This window comes from Phycodurus eques, chromosome 13 (genome assembly GCF_024500275.1).
Source record: "Phycodurus eques isolate BA_2022a chromosome 13, UOR_Pequ_1.1, whole genome shotgun sequence".
NCBI lineage: Eukaryota > Metazoa > Chordata > Actinopteri > Syngnathiformes > Syngnathidae > Phycodurus > Phycodurus eques.
In genome coordinates, this window is record NC_084537.1 from 21,837,698 (window position 1) to 21,855,529 (window position 17,832).

The 17,832-nt window shown below is 41.1% G+C and overlaps 2 protein-coding genes across 2 annotated transcripts in view; both read right to left on the reverse strand.

The window, feature by feature from the left end:
• Window positions 1–220: 220 nt before the first annotated feature.
• Window positions 221–4,613, reverse strand: LOC133412079 (RING finger protein 11-like). The gene is made up of 3 exons (XM_061695127.1): window positions 4,019–4,613; window positions 3,555–3,724; window positions 221–3,367 (listed from the first exon to the last, which is right to left on the reverse strand). Exons 1-3 carry the CDS (start codon window positions 4,139–4,141, stop codon window positions 3,196–3,198), a joined length of 465 nt encoding a protein of 154 aa, XP_061551111.1. The 5' UTR covers window positions 4,142–4,613; the 3' UTR covers window positions 221–3,195.
• Window positions 4,614–5,142: 529 nt separating this feature from the next.
• Window positions 5,143–17,832, reverse strand: part of LOC133411137 (voltage-dependent R-type calcium channel subunit alpha-1E-like) — a 42,531-nt gene continuing 29,841 nt past the window's right edge. The window contains exons 27-46 of the mRNA XM_061693064.1: window positions 17,593–17,753; window positions 17,152–17,289; window positions 16,868–17,069; window positions 16,254–16,418; window positions 15,232–15,342; window positions 15,058–15,138; window positions 14,852–14,971; window positions 13,905–13,970; window positions 13,272–13,363; window positions 13,014–13,188; window positions 12,816–12,943; window positions 12,025–12,121; window positions 11,844–11,949; window positions 11,100–11,207; window positions 10,925–11,025; window positions 10,734–10,840; window positions 10,554–10,653; window positions 7,700–7,832; window positions 7,445–7,608; window positions 5,143–7,201 (exon numbers count right to left, since the gene is read on the reverse strand). Coding sequence (XP_061549048.1) covers window positions 6,707–7,201; window positions 7,445–7,608; window positions 7,700–7,832; window positions 10,554–10,653; window positions 10,734–10,840; window positions 10,925–11,025; window positions 11,100–11,207; window positions 11,844–11,949; window positions 12,025–12,121; window positions 12,816–12,943; window positions 13,014–13,188; window positions 13,272–13,363; window positions 13,905–13,970; window positions 14,852–14,971; window positions 15,058–15,138; window positions 15,232–15,342; window positions 16,254–16,418; window positions 16,868–17,069; window positions 17,152–17,289; window positions 17,593–17,753 — 2,850 coding nt within the window. The 3' untranslated portion in view covers window positions 5,143–6,706. The remainder of the gene's footprint in view (window positions 7,202–7,444; window positions 7,609–7,699; window positions 7,833–10,553; window positions 10,654–10,733; window positions 10,841–10,924; window positions 11,026–11,099; window positions 11,208–11,843; window positions 11,950–12,024; window positions 12,122–12,815; window positions 12,944–13,013; window positions 13,189–13,271; window positions 13,364–13,904; window positions 13,971–14,851; window positions 14,972–15,057; window positions 15,139–15,231; window positions 15,343–16,253; window positions 16,419–16,867; window positions 17,070–17,151; window positions 17,290–17,592; window positions 17,754–17,832) is intronic.

A 17,832-nucleotide genomic window follows, 5' to 3' on the forward strand; every position in this document is an offset into this window, starting at 1 on the left:
AATTAATACAAATAAAAAAAATAAAAATAAAACAAATACTGTTTTACATTTTTGTCATTAAAAACAAAGTACTGTATTTCTGATACAGCTGTTGCATTGATTTCATTGAACTGTGCACCTATTGAAATGTTGGTGAATGCAGGTATTTTTATATTTACGTAGAGCTTTCTTTGGCTTAAAGATTATTAGAGGACGTATCAATGACACGAATCATACCAAGGAAGGTCTTTCCAAATTTATTGTATTTTCTTCTTTACACACAAGGGCTAGTTTGCCCTTGTTCCAACAAACAAACACAAACATAAGAAATAAAACAGGATTACAGGAAACACCACGTTCAGATTGTGTTTACAACACTGCAAAGGGGGAAAAAAAAACATGATATAAAAACTATTTTTGTAATTAACACAATTTGGGTTTGAACAGAGGTTTGCGCAGTGAGGCGTTCCTGCGTCTCAACTACCCTAAATGCAACCCAAAAAAATAGTAAAAGTAAGAAAATGTCACGCTACCCCCTTTGAATGATAACCTGCTGTAACCAAAACATGGTTCATTGAATAATATTTTATATTGTTACCGGTTGTGCTCGGACTCGCCGTCGGAATCCCCATTCGCTATACGCATTGACAGTAACGAATGATTAGCGAATCACAATCAAATCGTTACTCCTTGAACTGTTACAGAATGAAGACGTTGCCCAACAAATTAAAAATCCAACTTGATCACTTGAAAACTATCGATTGCCCCCTGGTGAAGACCTTGGTAGCAGTTTATTATTTGTTTTTTTTGGGTGGGGGCTGTCGCAGATTTTGTTGCTACAACAGAGAAGGCAACGTGTTTGTCAACCGCTTTTCCCTCCCAAAAAAGCTGTTGCCAAAACGCTTCTTTTAAGTTTAAAATGGCTTACTTTAACCAGGATCCCTCACCTCATGGTGGCCGTGGTCCATTATATGCCGGTGCCGTAAAATGCGTAAATCCATGCTGGCTGGCAACATCTGCTACTACTAAGCCAGCTAGTTCTAGTTAGCTGGCTAGCACTCATCAATTATCTGTCACGATGTTTTAAATGAATCTTGCATAACTTTATCCAATTCATCTGCTGCGGTTGCGGTCTACCATGAACAATCGTGAAGCTCCTCACGGCCATCAGATGCCTCGTTCCGCAGAGATTATCATCTCGGAAAAGAGTACGTGACCGGGTAAAACTGTGGCTACAACTGCGTGTATGCGCATGCGCAGTAAGTCAAAATGGCGGCGTAAGTACACACAGCATTGCAGCTCTTGTCAGAATAAAATATGTACTCCGAAATGCAAAAAATTATGATGCGGGATTCTTTTTTTCAAGCGGACACGCGAGTGAATCCAAACTGCCACTCATTCATTCGTAGTTCTAGGAAGCGGAGATTGACGGGACGAGAGCAAACCTCTGTCCGCACACAAGCGGGGCTGAGAGAACAGTAACAAAGTTGATAGTGCAAGGTTATTATAAGGTCTACATATATTAATGATATGTTTTTATACACTGTTCTAAAGTGCAAATCCGTGGATTGCATGTCACAATCCGCCTGAGCCCTTTACACTAGCTGACCTCCTGCTGTGCGTGCACACACATCAGCTATTTTAAAAATTCTGCTTATTTTACATCATACAGCATTTTAAGCTCAAGATGTAATATATTTCCCGTGTACTTTCCAAGCTCTGCTTATGCTTTAGTTTTTGTAGGGGGTAGCGGTGTTTATTTATTGAACTGCAGATGGCAAAAGGTATTTTGGAAATAACATTAAAACAATTTTACGTGAAGTCAAAGTGGAGTTTAACAGAAAAGCATGAGGAGGACTATGGAAAAATAATCAAGGGAGAGTGAGCGGAACAAACATTGTGGAGCGACCACGTGTCAGGGTCTACTGGAACACTGAAGTCGTCGTCTCCACATAATGCAAGATCATCTTTCTTTCAAAATTGTCCACACTTGAATTCATTTGAGGGACTGCTTAAGTGTCTTAGTAGGTGCTGCTGTTTTGGTTAGTGTTAGAGTACAAATGCACATTTAAGTATTTTATGTCTGTGCGCGCACTTTCTTGAGTGCAGTTATTACCGGTTTATTTCCCTCATGGAATTAATAATAATAATACACAATACTATATGTAACAGTGCTCCCTTGCTATATCGCGGTTCACCTATCACGGATTCAGTGCATTGCGGATTTTCTTTTTTCAGACAATGTGCCTCATAATGACAGTCTCTGCATTGTAGGCAGCGCAAAGCATCATGGGGCTTGCTGCTGCTTCCCACAATTCCTTGCAGTGCTCTTTTTAACTAAAATGTTGGAGAAAATCAAGCTAAACATTCCTCTTTACTTGCATTTGTTCCATATTGTTGGCCCAACCAAGAACTTCCATATTGTTATGAGTGTGGGCATTTGCTAAGTGTTCACTGTATTACAAAGCAACTTGGTAGGTTACCAAATGTTTGATTTGAAACTGCTCAATTAGGCTTCTTTGTCTCCAAAGTAAAGACACCCATTTGTTCTTACGTCAATCATTGCTGCCACATTATAGTCAATTAGCCAGCAATGCTAAATGAACCAAAGATGTGCAGGTGAGTAACTGCACTGTACTTACCCCCCCCAAAAAATCTGTAATGCACTGAATCTGCAATAAGTGAACCGCGATATAGTGAGGATTACTGTATTGAATATGTATGAGGTGAGCCAGGGGGCTTCACATAAAAGTATGTTACATACACCATGTTCATTCCAACTAAAAACATTCATACTGGCTCTTGCCAGTGAATGACAGACAGACAGACAGACACACGCACGCATGCACGCACGCACGCACGCACACACACACACACACACACACAATAGTCAATCAAGATGCATAAATATGTAAAGTATAGCATTAGGCAACTGCTAATAAAGTGTGAGCTCTAGTGATACGCTTTAAGATTTTGGGTGAATAATTTAAGAGTGAGGTGACCACTGAGACCTGCTCAAGTGGACACACATACAGACACAAACACACACAGATCTCCGCTACATAGTTGACTGAAACGTTCTTAGCAACACATGGGAGGTGTTCGAACAACATCTTTTTCAAAGTGCAAGACGACAGCCAACCTTTTCTTTGTTGTTTTTAAGCTAAACCCACAGTGGTCACGTGTAAGGCGAGCTGACGGGGAAGGAGGAGTGCGTCAGTTGGTCTCGTAGGTGGAGAGCAGGGCAGCGTCGACGGGCTCCATGCAGGACGGGCAGGTGAAGGACCTCATGAGCCAGTCGTCTATGCAGTCCATGTGGTAGATGTGCATGCAAGGCAGGAACCGCACCGGGTCGCCGTACACAAAGTCCAGCATGCAGATCACACACCTGCCAAACAAAAATGACAATATAAACTAATTAAAATAGTATGAAAAAGTAATTTGTCTGTTACTCAAATTTGTCACATTAATTAGCCGATATGTGTTTTTTCTGTAAGTTTCAGACCTGCTGAAAGAGGACAAGGCGCCACACCTGCATGTGATATTATTAATGAGTCATAATTCACAATACTTACTCTCGGATCTTCTTCTCTGCGCCATCTTGGCCGCTGTCGTACACGCCCTTGGGCAGGTGCTGGATCAGTCCGATGCGCTGGGCGATACGGATCTGCTCCTCCTCCGTCAGCTGGGTGGCCAGACGGGCCTGACTGGGCGTGGGATGGTACATGGGTATGTGGGCCTGCTCCTGTTGGCGCACAGAGACGGCAAACATTTCCCTAACTGGTTTTTGTGGTGGTCAGACGAGTCAAGCTTACGCTTACTGACGACTGTTGACAATCTTGAAAAGCCAGTCACATGGTGAAAGTGTGATTCCAAACAAAGTGTAACAACATTAAGCACTATAGTATCCATTCTGGTCCCTTGCCACCCGGAAGTACGTGTGACATCACTGTGAAAAGGCTTTTACGTCTCAACAGTCATAATAAAGTTATTTTTGATTGATTCAAGTCCGAGTTGGTGTTTGTTGTTGTGTGCTCACCTGGTAAGGGGGAGGTGGTTCAAGGTCTGGATCCGTCCCGTCCCCGACGCTCGCCCTGTCAGACTGGGACTCATGAAGCAGAGAGATGTCGTCCGACGTTGGCGACTTCAGACAGTTGCCCATTTTTTTTTTTTTTGGGTAGCCCCTTTGTTTAGTGCCCTTCCCAAACAGAATATCTTGAAATAAACGCTACAACTGACGCCCACGATGGCTTTCTTGTTGTTCTATGGTGATGTCACACACACTAAACAAGTATCTTCACTGTGAAGACGGCATGTTTGATGACACTCAGTTTCAGCTCATGTTTACACCAAAGCTCCGCCTCGAATCCAAAAAACAAAGAACTCCTGCTAACAGCTAACCAGCTCGAGTCGTCCAGCAGCTGGGCGACTTCCTCATTTCCTCGCTAGTACGGAATGTTGTACAAAAAAAAATATCCACGACAAAAGCGGTGCCCACACTTCAACTAAACCGTCTCGAACTCCGACATAAGCGCCATTTTCGTGGTTTATCCGCCACGAGTAACATTTAAACAGTTTCCAAGCTATCCTGTCTCGCTAGCCGCTTCTTAATCTTTACACCGACATGTTGAGTGTCGTTTGGTTATGACGTCATGACAAAACTCTTTGAGCCCATTGGCTCGTTTCATTACATCCAAAACAATATCAAAGTCCCGCCCCTTATTCCAATTACACCAGAATGGAAATGAGTGACACGTCCTTTTATGCCCCAAAAGGCATAAACTCGCATTTACGAATGTAGATTACGCGTCGTTCTGATTTCTGATCACGTTGTTTATTATTAACCATAACTGATTTTTTTCCATGAGCTACGTTTGCATCTCGTGACGCGTTCATTGTAGTCGGGAATAGTTTGTCTTTGAAGACCATTACAATATTACTTAATATTTACCCTGTTTTAGCTCCACCATAAACTTTTAACTTGATTTAGAGAAATCGCTGGTGTTAGAGTCACATTTATAAAAACGAATGTTTTGAATGAGTTGTTCAGTTGTGTAGAGCTCAATAAATGCACACTCAATAACAGTGTGGAGTTGGGACACATTTATTTGTATATACAGCTATTATACACTTACAAATTTTGTTTGTATTTTCTTTCCAGGAACTCATGAAACAAATCTTTTTTGGGGGGGTGGGGTTCGTGATTGTCACAGATTTGTGTTTGTTCGGGCAATTTGAACAAACACGCAAATCTTTAGCGACCATTCAAAATAAAGCTTTGACTTCTAAAGCTTACCAGCCTTTTTACGATTTATTTATTTTCTCCTAAACGTTACAAAGAGCCTCTGTACATTATTAGTAAGTAGTAGAGAAACGTGTAGTGATGTGTCTCTACAGTCACTGTCTGCACTGGTTTCTATTTTGAATATTCACAAGGTAAAAAATGATCAACTGATATAAAGTGTCGATGGTGTTCCTGATAGATTACATTGCTCCCATCTGTAAAGGGTGTCTGTCGACTGGCAAAAACATTAAACAGGAATGATATAGAAGAAAGATTTTAAAGGTTAATTTAGCTGGTTGAAATGACAAAGAAGCGTGTTTTCTATTATTCTACAGGTGCATTCTTATCTCACAAGTAATGAATTAGATGGGGGGGGAAAAATGACCCCCCCCCCCCATGCAGATCCATTCATAGTGTATTTAAAAAATATAAATAAATAAAATCCAGCACTACTGTCGTTCGGTGATCCATACTTGGAAAAGTTGTTAGTTTCTTTGTGTGGATGCTGTGATGGTCACAATGTATTTACAGAAAAGTCATTGATAGGAAAATGTAGTTACATATTCACACTAAACTTAAACACTGCAATGAGCAACACTAAATCATCTAATGGCTATCATTTGATTCATTGTACAGTACTGTGGAAAAGTCTGAGGTCGCCATTAGGTTTCCTGTTTATAAATGCTATAATGACCATATTGTATTGGTACAATGTCAGTAGATTGAGCATAAACCTCCACCAAAACCAACAAAAATGAAAAACGAAACTAACAAAAAAATTAATCTGTTGTCCATTTGTGAGTTTGGCCGCCTTCTGGTTCGCGGAGCATGGCAAACAGACGGGAGGTGCCATTATGATTCTTGGGGGTGGACTGCTCCATTGATGCTTTAAAATGTGTCGAAAATAGTAGCCGGACCTTTATCCAGACCCTCACCAAAATGTTATAGGTTTTTCCGAGGCCCATGCACCACGGCAGAACAAAGTCGTGGGATACCGTGTTGCTGTGTGAAATGAGGCTAATGCGCTATTTCAACTTTTGCCCAGTACTGTATTTTTAAGCAGGGTACACGCGTTAACTACTGTACAATCGGGCTGAGTGGATTTTCTCCCCAAGCTGCTGGGAAAACGGTCGGGGCCGACAATTCTAAATGTTAAATACGTTTACTATTTATGAACAAAAATCATATGTGTTTACCCCACTTTACTATCCTTTCATCCTGTGGCTGCTTCCAATGAACAATTGTTCCTCTCTCATCAAGTAGAAGGCAGGAAGTAGACCTTTTTTTTTTTTTTTTTTTGTGCTTTTTTTTTTTTTTTGTGCTTTTTAAATAGTAATTGTTTGATGTGAATTGGCAAGGACAGTTTCAGGAAGAAGTTTTTCTTTGTTGCTGTCAGCTTGTGTTTTAAAATATTGACAGCAAAGAGTCGCTGTGTCTTTGTCCCTAGCAGCGGTCATCCTCCTCGGTGTCGCTGAGCGGGTCGTTGCCCGCCACTGAGGCCGTCTGCGCCAGACGCTTGCGAAAGTGTCCGTTGGGGACCTGCCAGCCGGTCCGCAAGCGCGGGCGGGCAGAGCTGACGGTGTTTGAGCGTCCCAGGCTGCAGGCCACGGCCGCCTCGAAGGTCAACGTCTCCATGGGGCCGGTGGGATCGGGGCTGTGGTCCTCTTCCTGCGAGGCCAGGAAGGGCTCGGAGGGGAAGCGCCGTAGAGGCGACGGGTGCAGGCCCGCCTCGCCCCCTCGCTCGTCGCCGACGGCCTCCCGGTCCCCCCCGGCGGTCTCTGTCTCGTCGTCCTCGCCGACGGAAGGGTCGGCGCGACACACGAGCGGTGAGTAGGAGATGTGAGGACGAGAGCGGGTGGGGGTCTGCGATGAAGGTCGTCGGACACTGGGGGTGCTGGATTCCGATGTGGAGGGCACGGGACTGTCTGAGCTGTTACCCTAAGGATGGTTCGAACAACAATCAGTCAGTCAGTCATGCTGTGGTAAGCAAGTGGTAGAGCGGCGCTTAACACATTGCGGCCCATTCAGTCGTCAATAAAATGGTCGCCATTACCGTACTACTGAGCAATCGATTAATGAATCGATCAGGGGTTGGACTTGACCACTTTCTATCTGAAAATTGCCAGCTGTCCCAATCCGTTTTTGCCTGGTTATCAACAACATTATCTATTTATTTTGTACCTGTTTGTCTCGGTGCCGTGTCCTCTCCACGCTGGAGGAACGCGACGGCTGCAAGCTGCGCTCCTCCGAGTTGCAGCGCGACGCGCCCGGAGAGAGAAGGTGGCAACGCTCCTTGGACCGGCCTCGGTCCCGCTCGCCCCGCTGCCAGTGCTCGGACCGAGACACTGGCCAGAGAGACGGAAATGACGATGATCAGCCCCTGTACTAAAAATATGGCAGACGACAGATGGCGGACAATGCGATTTGCTGGCTGACCTGCCGCCTTGTAGCTCTTGTGACGAGGTCGATAAAAGCGCTCGGGACTTTTCTCTTCCGGCCAAAGACCGTTGACGTGCTGGTCTGATGCGGAAGAGGCGGAACGCTTCATTGATCCACCGGCACCCTCCGTCTGGATAATAAAAAAAAAAAAAACATGAAAAAGACCCACATTATATTCAGATCATTAAAGTTAGGAGCTTTCATCTGCATGCTTCAGTAAGAAAGGTTAAGCCTCTGGGTTCATGCACCTTTTCAGATATTAAAATGAAGCAATTTAGTTATATCATTATTAAAAAATATGATGTTATTTGTACTCTGTCACAGTAGACCTAGTTTAAATTCATAATTGTTTTTATTCATTACAAAAATATTAATATTGGTTACTTTAGTTACAATAAATTAAATTAATCAGTTATTCAAATTTTTTTTCAGAAGATTTGTTTTACTTTATCACAATACATTGCAATTCATCCACCAATTGCTTTTGTTTTAAAAACATCTTAAAAAGTACCCTTTTTTTTAAACACAACAAAATACAATTGTATTATGCTATAAAAAAACACAATGGTGTTTTTCCAAATAGGAAAGGAAGACAAAAAATGAAAGGAAAATATAACATTTTTGTTTATGTTATGTTAATATGGTTTGTGTTACTGCTCCATCTAACCAACAAACAATTATATCAGATATCCATTTAAAAAAATTTTTTTTTTTTTTTTTTTACTGGGATCATTTTGTCCACTTTTAGGAGACATTTTCCAGCAATTGTTTACCCTTACAGCTGTGATAAAAAAAACAAAAAAAAAAAAACAACCAACCACACATTTTGATGAAGATGTCCATGATAAGTATGACATTACTTTATCACAATATATGTAGTTATGCTTTAATGAAACATAATGTGGTTCAGTACCCTCCAAAGAAAATACTGTAACAACTTTTCAGACCTGTAAGACATTAGAAATTCCAAAAGCGTCCAAGCATCCATAGGAACCATGCAGCCCCCTCCTGACTTTAGGAGAGCAGTGACCCACAGCCACGTTTCTGACAATTACCGGTAAGCCTTCATCAGAATTCCAAAGCATCAAAGTCAAAAACTTGCACTTGTTGGAGTGGCCCATAAGGACAAAAAAGTACTGTCGCAATGTCGCCCATGCAGCCGCTGGGGAAAGTCCAGCACACATAGGAGACCGTATCATGCAGGAAGTGTGTACCTGCCACTCTACAGCCAGGCGCGGCACGGAGGAGGCCCGCACGCACAGGCCCCTCCCTAGTGGAATCCCCGAACGGCACTCGCCCACCTGGGTGAGCAAAGACAGAGGAGGAGGACCTGCCTCGATCATCTATCGCGCCACTATCACCGGCGCTTTAGTCCAGCCGGGGAACAGGCGAGTTAACGACAGGAAGAGAGATGCGTCACAGGGAAAGATGGGATCCATATTTGAGCCGTCATGCTTGAGAGCCACACACACACACACACACACACACACACAAAAGGACATCCGTCCACAGCGCCAACAAGCTCCTCTCATCTGTAACCCACTAAACCTGACAGTGTGGAGATAACTGACATGAACAACAGACTTTTCTCCCACTACAGTAGAAGACTCCAGAAGAAATGTTCTACCATGGCGTGAGAAAGTAGTTTGGAATTAATGCAGCCAGTGACAAGGAATTGCAAGTGTGGAATGCTTTCTTGAATGGAAACTACAGTGCAGGGACAAACGTATTGGGACACATTGAAAGTAAAAATGGAAGAAAATGTGGACTGTGACTAACAGATTTTCCTCTTATGGGAAGAATTTCTACAAGATTACAATAGAAATGTGTCCTTGTTATTTTGTCCAGGTTTTGTGGAACCTCCAAAGTGGAAACAAAGTCCGTTCAATTATGCTGGTTGACTTCCAGTTGGTTTTACTTTTAAAACAATTTTTCTCATCCAAAATGTGAACATGAAGTCATTTTCATTCAATTGTCACCATCATAAACTCTTTATTAAATCTACAAGCAATTTTTAAATTAACATTGAAACCTTTGGAAACATACAAGTGTAAAAATAAGCTAAACATTGTACGATATACTGTGACCAAAATTCAGTAAAACTGCATGGACCAGAACTTCAACTCAGCAATTTTAATGCTGAAAAATAAAAATAAAAATCACACTTTTTTTATATTTGTCTCAAAACATTGCTTATTTATATAAATGTGGGGTTGTGAGTAATAACGCTTGGTAAATTCTGCTTCGCGATGATAGTAAGACCCCACATCGAATGATCCAATCGCGGGTTCACAATGGATGTTTGGCCACCGAAATATTGCCAACGGTCAATCAGAGTGAAGTTGTTTTCTATATTTAAATTGAGAAGATGAGCGATCCAATCAGACAAAAACTTTTCCACATGTCACATATTAATGAGAAATCTCAACTGCCAGGTGAAAAAGAATAGCTTGAAAAAGGACATTCTGGGCATTTTCAACCCAAATTATCTCGCAAACCAGGTGAAAGGACATCGAAGATTATTATTTTTAAAATGATAAAATGGACCTCTTTTTCGCTTGCTGAAAAAGTCGACTATAAGTCAAAACTGTCTTAGAATCAGTACATTAAGATGTTTTTACTAGAAATAAGTTAAAATCACAAGGTAAGATTTTGGATTTTTACAGTGTAGATTCCCCCTGAGCTGAATTTGCATGACGATAACATTTTGGGGGGATTCTGAGGCATATTTGTCCACAAAAATTGAGTTGAACTCTAACTTTGTCAACTCTGGAGGTTCCACTCTAGTGTAAGTGAAAAACGTTTGCGGTCATCATCACACGTACAATCTGAACATTTACTCTTTGCTTACCAGGTTCTGTTGTTGACCAGCATCCGTGTCTGAGTTTATGGACTGCAGAAACAGCTCCTGTGGTGAAATGGGACTCAAGGCCACAAAACCCCCTCGTGTCCTGCATGGGGAATGGGCATATAAATAATAATAATAATAAAAAGGTGCATACATGTGCAATTAAAGCAGAAATAAACTGACAGGGCGGATCCAGCGCTGTGGGCCATCATGGCCAGAGGCTGCGCGTTGGACAGAATGTCCTCAGGGAGGGTGGACGCATCCAGACGCTTGAAGATCAGGTTGCTCTTCTAAATGTAAAAACAACAAGAAAATCTTTATTTGTATTTGATTTTGAAATACAGTTGTAAAAGTCACAATCTCGTCGGTCTGACCTGAGCTTCCAGCTGTTGCCGCAGCTTCTTGGCCTTGTTCTGCTTGAAGTAGTCCATGATCATCATGGAGGCGTAGATCTTCCCCACCGTCATGTCCGTGTCTGCAAAAGCCAGTCAAGTCAATGCTAATGTTAACTCTAACACAGCTGCTTGGCCATCAGCGCAGAGGCCTCACCTTTGTTGATGGGAACCAGAAGGTCCAGGTTCTTCTGGGGCAGGTAGGGCCAGATGATGCTGATCTCCTTTTGCAGTTCCACATCCAAGGCGATGCGGTCCTCGCCACCTGTGACACACACACACACACACACACACACACACACACACACACACACACACACACACACACACTGCTTCTTTATCAAGACTAAAGACATTATAATCTACTATGGTAAATTTAATACTGTTAGTTAAGATAAGCTTTTTTTTTTTTTTTTGCATTTTTAATTTTTTTTTGATACAGCTCTTGTATCTCGTTTGTCAAGCTGTACAGGAGTCCTGTTATATTTCTTGCATTAGTTCAGCATTATTTCCTCCCCCCCAAAATTGGTTTGTTAAAATGTATTTGTTAATGTTATATTTTTTGTTATCCATGTATCTCATTCATTTTTAAAAAAAATGATTGTAAATAAAATACTTTTATAAGTAAAATAAATAATTTTACGTTGACATTCAACATTTATTTATTATTTTTTTAAATTAAATCATTGGTTAAATAATTTAATAATAATAAAATCTATTATAAATAACAACTAAAAATGGGAATAAAATATTTAAAATAAATAAATATTTTGCACACACATTTTAACTTGTTTTGCCTTAATATATGAATGACCTGACCCATCTTTTATAAATTAAATGTGGCTCTTGTCAAAGTTTGCCCAGCCCACACAGACAAAGCGCAAATGCATCTGATCCTTACCTCGGGCTATTTTGATGTCCAGTGCCGTGCGTATGAGCGACAAGAGCGTGGAGGTGAAGTGCACCGTCATGTCCTCGTCCACCGGCATGTTCATCAGCACCAGCCTCTGTGTGACAATAAAAGAAACGATGGCATTATACCTGCTTTGTGCCTTAAAAGCCTTCCTATTCACTCTTGTTACCTTATAAGCGATCTTGGCAGGGCATTTTTTGCCCAGGCCCAGGGGAGGAGACATGTGTGTTAACATCTCATACATGGCGGTGTAGTGGATGCGCCCACTTCATGGTGCAATATGCAAGAAGAAGAACAGAAAAAGAAAATAAGTGCAATTTCAGTGACTTTGATGCGAGTTTGAAGGCATCACTATTCGGTATCGTTTCTTTGGTTATCTGCTACCCTCTCCTGGAGAAACAGAGAGCAATTATGGCAATACTGGTACAGTTATACTCAGTAGTGTAGAGGGCCATGCTGTTAAAACATTTTTTTAATATCAATAATTAACCAATTTGATCAAAGTCCTGAGTACTGAGAGATGCAATATAAAAAAAAAAGCCTTCTGAAAGATTTTATTTCGAGTTTAAATCTTAGCTCTGGTATTGTATCTCATTAGATTGAGGAAAAATATACAATTAAGTAAATAACTCATTACAAAGAAAGTTGAAATAACTCATTGGATTTGGCCTTCATGATATAATTTTATTTATATAAAAATAAAAAGCATAACTAAAAAAAAAAAGCATTTGACTCAATTGTAACATAAAAAAAGATTACAAATTAAAATGAAAAATACCAAAAATATAAACAAGTAAATAAATAATAAGAAGAAAGTATTTTACTGATTTGTAATGCTTCTTTAAAAGAAATAGTAGGAAGAGGGGGAAAGTTAAAAATAATTTTCCTGAATTTGGCCTTTAATTGACTGACTAAACTGGCTGGAAAAAAAAAGAGAAAGGAATTGTGATCGACTCTCACCATGCCAGACGATCGTATTCTCCCCAGATCCTGACAAACTCGTCCAGGTGATGCGGTCCGAGGATTGAGGAGTCTCGTGTCAGGTACTCAAAGTTATCCATAATGACAGCCACGAACAAATTCAACATCTACAAGTGACAAAGTGCATTTAAAAACCCGAGAAAAACGTCATCATTTAAGTATGGTTTGACTGCTGACCAGGAAGGAGCTGAAGAAGATGAAGGAGACAAAGTAGCAGTATGCAAAGTCGGTGCCGCAGCCCCCCTCGTGGTTCGGAGACAAGGTGAAGGGGGCGATGGATGGGTCGGGCTCGCACCCCTGACCCGACAGACAGGAAAGCATGATCTCCTGCCAGGACTCCCCCGTCGCACTCCTGACGGTTTAAACACCAGCGAGCGGCTTATTTGCATGACAGTGAACATCAACATGCGCTAGCTAACGCTGCGTGAGGCCCACCTGAAAAGCAGCATGAGCGCGCCGAAAAAAGTCTTAAAGTTGTTGTGCTGATTGATGTGGCTCTCGTCATTCAGCTTGATGTTTCCAAACACCTGCGGAACACACGCGATATCATTGTTACACCATAACAACAAAATACAGTACGGTACCAGTCCGCTGTGTAATGCTTGTTGACTTCCAAGTTGCTCTAATTAAAAGAATTCCCAGAGGAAATAATAATAAATAATGTGATCTATTGTAAAACCTTTATTAACTTGTTCCCTGATTTGTACAGACAATGTTTTAAGTAGCATCTTAAAATTCACACTTGCCATACAACTGTCACTAGGCATTATGCTTTAAGCGACATTTTGGCTGGCATCTGCTTGGTAAAATACATTTTGTATGCAATTGATAATTAGTCAATTGTACTGGGTAGCAGATAGTAGGTTATCCTCAAAATTTCTGTCGTGGCATCACGGGGGGAAAAAAACCTTCTCAAGTCTCACGAGAGTTTCTTATGTGGGACACGATGACTGTTTGAACTCCAGACATGATTTGAAATTTGAGGCATACTATTCTTCCGGACAATTTTTGACGCGCTCTAGTTTGATTTCGGAGGTTCCACAGAAGAGAGCAAACTGGAGACCTTACCTGCATTCCGATGATGGCGTATATGAAGAAAAGCATGGCGATGAGCAGGCAGACGTAAGGAAGTGCCTGTTGGAAACCGAGCCCAGAAATGATCACATTCAATTTTATATTGAAATTGAAAGGAAATATATATGATGCTAAAACTATTTTTTTAATGGCTTGTTCACAGATAATAATAATAAAAAAAAAAAAAAAAGTAAATCTTTTAAGCAAATTTACATCATAACCCCACCCACACCGAGTTTCTCTGCCCATGACATGGGCAGCTAGGCTGAGCAAAGATCCAGAGCCACTTTCAAGTGACAGCCACCTGTGCTGTGTGAAACACTATCATGCATAAAGTCCCACAACCCCCGTGGGTGTGACACCCCTGCGATCAGTTCAAAGTCTGATGGTAAGCAGAGCTGCACTGAGCTTTAGACAGATCTAGACCATAGATTGTACTTCTCTCATGCAACCGCTATACTCCTTTATTTTTCCGTTGTGATGCCGCTATTTGTATTTGGTTTTTGCTTTTTTATCATAATTTCACTTTCTATATTTTACGCCGTGTTGGCATTCGTGTGGACGGCACAGTCAGAATTTACTTGCACAGGGGAAACACGTTCCGTTCTGTTTGGATGAGAAACGCTCTGAGTCTTGAAGTGATGCCTCCACAAATAAAACGAATCCCCCTTTTGTTTTTAGACAGGGGCGCCCTCTCTCAAGGGGGACCCTCTCAATTAGGTTGATTTCAGCAAGACAAGAAACAGGGTGTGATATAATTATTGATCCTTGGGGGTCACATAATCGTTATTAAGACACTGGAGAAATGTTGAAAAATGTTGGTGAAACAAATGCATACTATGTCTCCTTTAGAACACGGCGACTTGGCCACCTAAACCTTACGCTTTGCTATCTGACAAAACAAATACATAAGCTTCTTGGGGGAGATAAAGATTTCCGACCTTGAAAGACTGAACGAAGGTCCATAGCAGGATGCGAATGGTGTAACCCTGCCTCAGCAGCTTGATCAAGCGGGCTGTTCGGAAGAGCTTTAGGAAGCTCATGTTGATGCTGTTCATCGACTGGACCGGAGAAGAACATAACAGATGTTATTCGAAATTCTGCCTTGACAATAATAGTACACATATTTTGAGAGTTTCTGCTCCACCTGTAAATCCACAACGATCTCAGAGATGCTGCCAAGCACTGTGATAAAGTCAAAAATATTCCAGGTGTCTCGGAAATAATTCTGCGGGAAATAAAATGACGGCACGATCATACACGAACACATTACTTAATAGTTCAGCAAGAAACGTTTGTGGCATTGCCTGTTTTTCCTCACCACAAAACCAAACGCCATGATCTTGAGAATGCACTCCAGGGAGAAGAGGACGGTGAAGGCTGTGTTGAGGTGCTTCAGGACAGTGTCATAGGCTGTGGGGGCCGAGTGGTACTGAAGAAACAAATTAAAAAGGACTTCAATTATTGGTGAATGTCCATCATAGAAGATGTCATGATCAAATTAACACAGGGGTGTTGTTGAAGTCCTCATTCATCCATCCATTTTCTGTACCCCTTTTCCTCGCTAGGATTGGGAGTGTGCATTATGATTTATGTCATGAAACTGCAAAACCATAACAATATACCCGAGTAATAACATAATTATTACACTGTAATACACTATGTCATAATATATATATATATATACTGGTAAATTATGACATAAGTTAAATTATGAGATAAGTTAAATTATGACAGTGTGAATGATTGATTATTATAGCACTGCAATACAATATGTACCAATATTTGTGTGCCACATATTGTTATACATTTGTAAAATATATATATACATTACAAAAATATTTGCATGAAAATCCATTTGCACTCATAAAGGGCTCCTCTCAAATCCTTTAAATTCCTTATCGTAAATCTTGATTAACTGATTCTGACAATTTTGTTCAAGTCACAGTCACAGTCTATATTATTTCACGATATGATATGATTATAATATACATGTACAGATATTAATAAAGTATCATTTTCAATATGTAAAAAAAAAACAACAGCATATTTTTATAGTAAGAGATTTGGAAAGTCTGTCTAATAAATGCTAAATGTTTACTAATTCCATGATACTGGCAAATATCAAAATATACCCATATAATATTACAATCATAATGTATAATACAATATTGTATATCACATTATAACTGTGTTGTAATATGCAGTATATTACATCACTTAATTGATGAAGTATCACAAATTATTTATAAATTAAAAAAAATAAAACAAAACAGACATTTCTTATATACTTGTATTCTCTGCTGTTGAGGAATTAGAAATACAATTTGACTCAAGTTTTACCTTCATCATGAGGACCACCGTGTTGAGGGCGATCATCACCAGCACGGTGTACTCGAAAGAGGGCGAGGCCACAAAGTGCCACAGCTTGTACTGGAAGGTTTGCCTGTTCTGGGGCATGTAGCGCGTCATGGGCTTGGCGCTGATGGTAAAATCAATGCAGGCCCTCTGAAAGAGACAAAAAAATAAAAAATTCAATTAAAAAAATAAAAGGAACGCATGCTTGAAGATTTAGGCGTGGTACACACATTGCCTTTTAATCCAGCAAAGGACTGATTATCTTAAAATGATCCTGAGGTTAAAATTATCCTGTGGTTTGTAGTGTGGAAAGTGATTTTGTTTTTTCTCCTCGCCGATCAGCTCAGAAAACCGTTGGACTGATACATTGTGAACGTTAACTTAGTTAAAGATTTATGCTTGCAAATAGACATATGGCAAACCTGTGTGGTGTGCAATGATGATCATCTGGGCTATACCAAATGCTATAAAAGCAGTAAGCACACACATGGGGATTTTTTTCCCCCCGCGTCATGTGTGGTGTCGCTCACATTAAAAAAAACAAAAACGGTTAGGATGCTGTGTGTGTGTGTGTGTGTGGTGATGCGACAGAGCCGCACCTCATTCTTCTCCAGACTGCACTCCTGAATCATCTTGTCGCCCTGCTCCTGGAAGGTGATGATGATCAGAGCCACGAATATGTTGACAAAGAAGAAGGGGAAGACCACAAAGTACACCACGTAGAAAACAGACATCTCCATGCGGTTCCCTCGACTCGGCCCCATGCTCTCCTCCGTCACGTCGGTTGAGTGCTGCAACACCCTGCCAGGGAAGACAAATCCAACTCTTGTTTATTGTTCGTTTGAAAAGGCAATGTCCCATTTGTACTACCAAAGTCACTGACTGAGGCCATCCCTCGCCGGTGGAGACGGTGAAGAGAGTGAGGAGGGCCCAGCACACGTTGTCGTAGTGGAATTCGTGTCGCTTCCACTCTCTCCTCTTCACTTCCTTCTTGTCTCTGGTGTAGTCGATGTAGTAGCCTCTGTGGTGCACACATGTATACTTTCTTTAATGTACAATCCTCAGAGATCAGTATCATAAATCGTGAGAAAGACTAATAATGCTGGTTCGATACGTAAAAGCATATCAAAACAACCCCCAGGCATATCAAAACAAAGCATATCAAAACAACCCCCGATTATAGTCACACTGACAATGCTTGTCTCCTCCATTCCACACAAGCGTTGCGTTAACTCAATTCGCTATGCTGTACGATTAAAAGATGAAGACAAAAACAAACCAAAGACAATTGGTTTTGAGTGGTGGTCTTGTTGTGTGCACTTACTGGCACTCCTTCTCCGTGTTCATGGAGCTGTCGGTGCAGTAGAAGAACTTGCCCTTGAAGAGCTGCACGGCGATGACGGCGAAGATGAACATGAAGAGCTGGTACACGATGAGGATGTTGAAGACGTTCTTCAGGGACGTCACCACGCAGTCGAACACGGCCTGCAAAGAGAGCGAGAGAGGAGAGAACGAGAGAGAGGAAACTAAATGGTTGATCAAGGTAGTCTATATTTTTAAAGAG

What these genes read in the sequence shown, in the direction of transcription:
- LOC133412079 (XM_061695127.1), bottom strand. Translation starts at nt 4,141, where the DNA reads ATGGGCAACTGTCTGAAGTCGCCAACGTCGGACGACATCTCTCTGCTT. An exon ending in AACCACCTCCCCCTTACCAG is followed by an intron (nt 3,725 to 4,018) that starts GTGAGCACACAA and finishes GTGCGCCAACAG; the next exon opens with GAGCAGGCCCACATACCCAT. An exon ending in GCAGAGAAGAAGATCCGAGA is followed by an intron (nt 3,368 to 3,554) that starts GTAAGTATTGTG and finishes TTTGTTTGGCAG; the next exon opens with GTGTGTGATCTGCATGCTGG.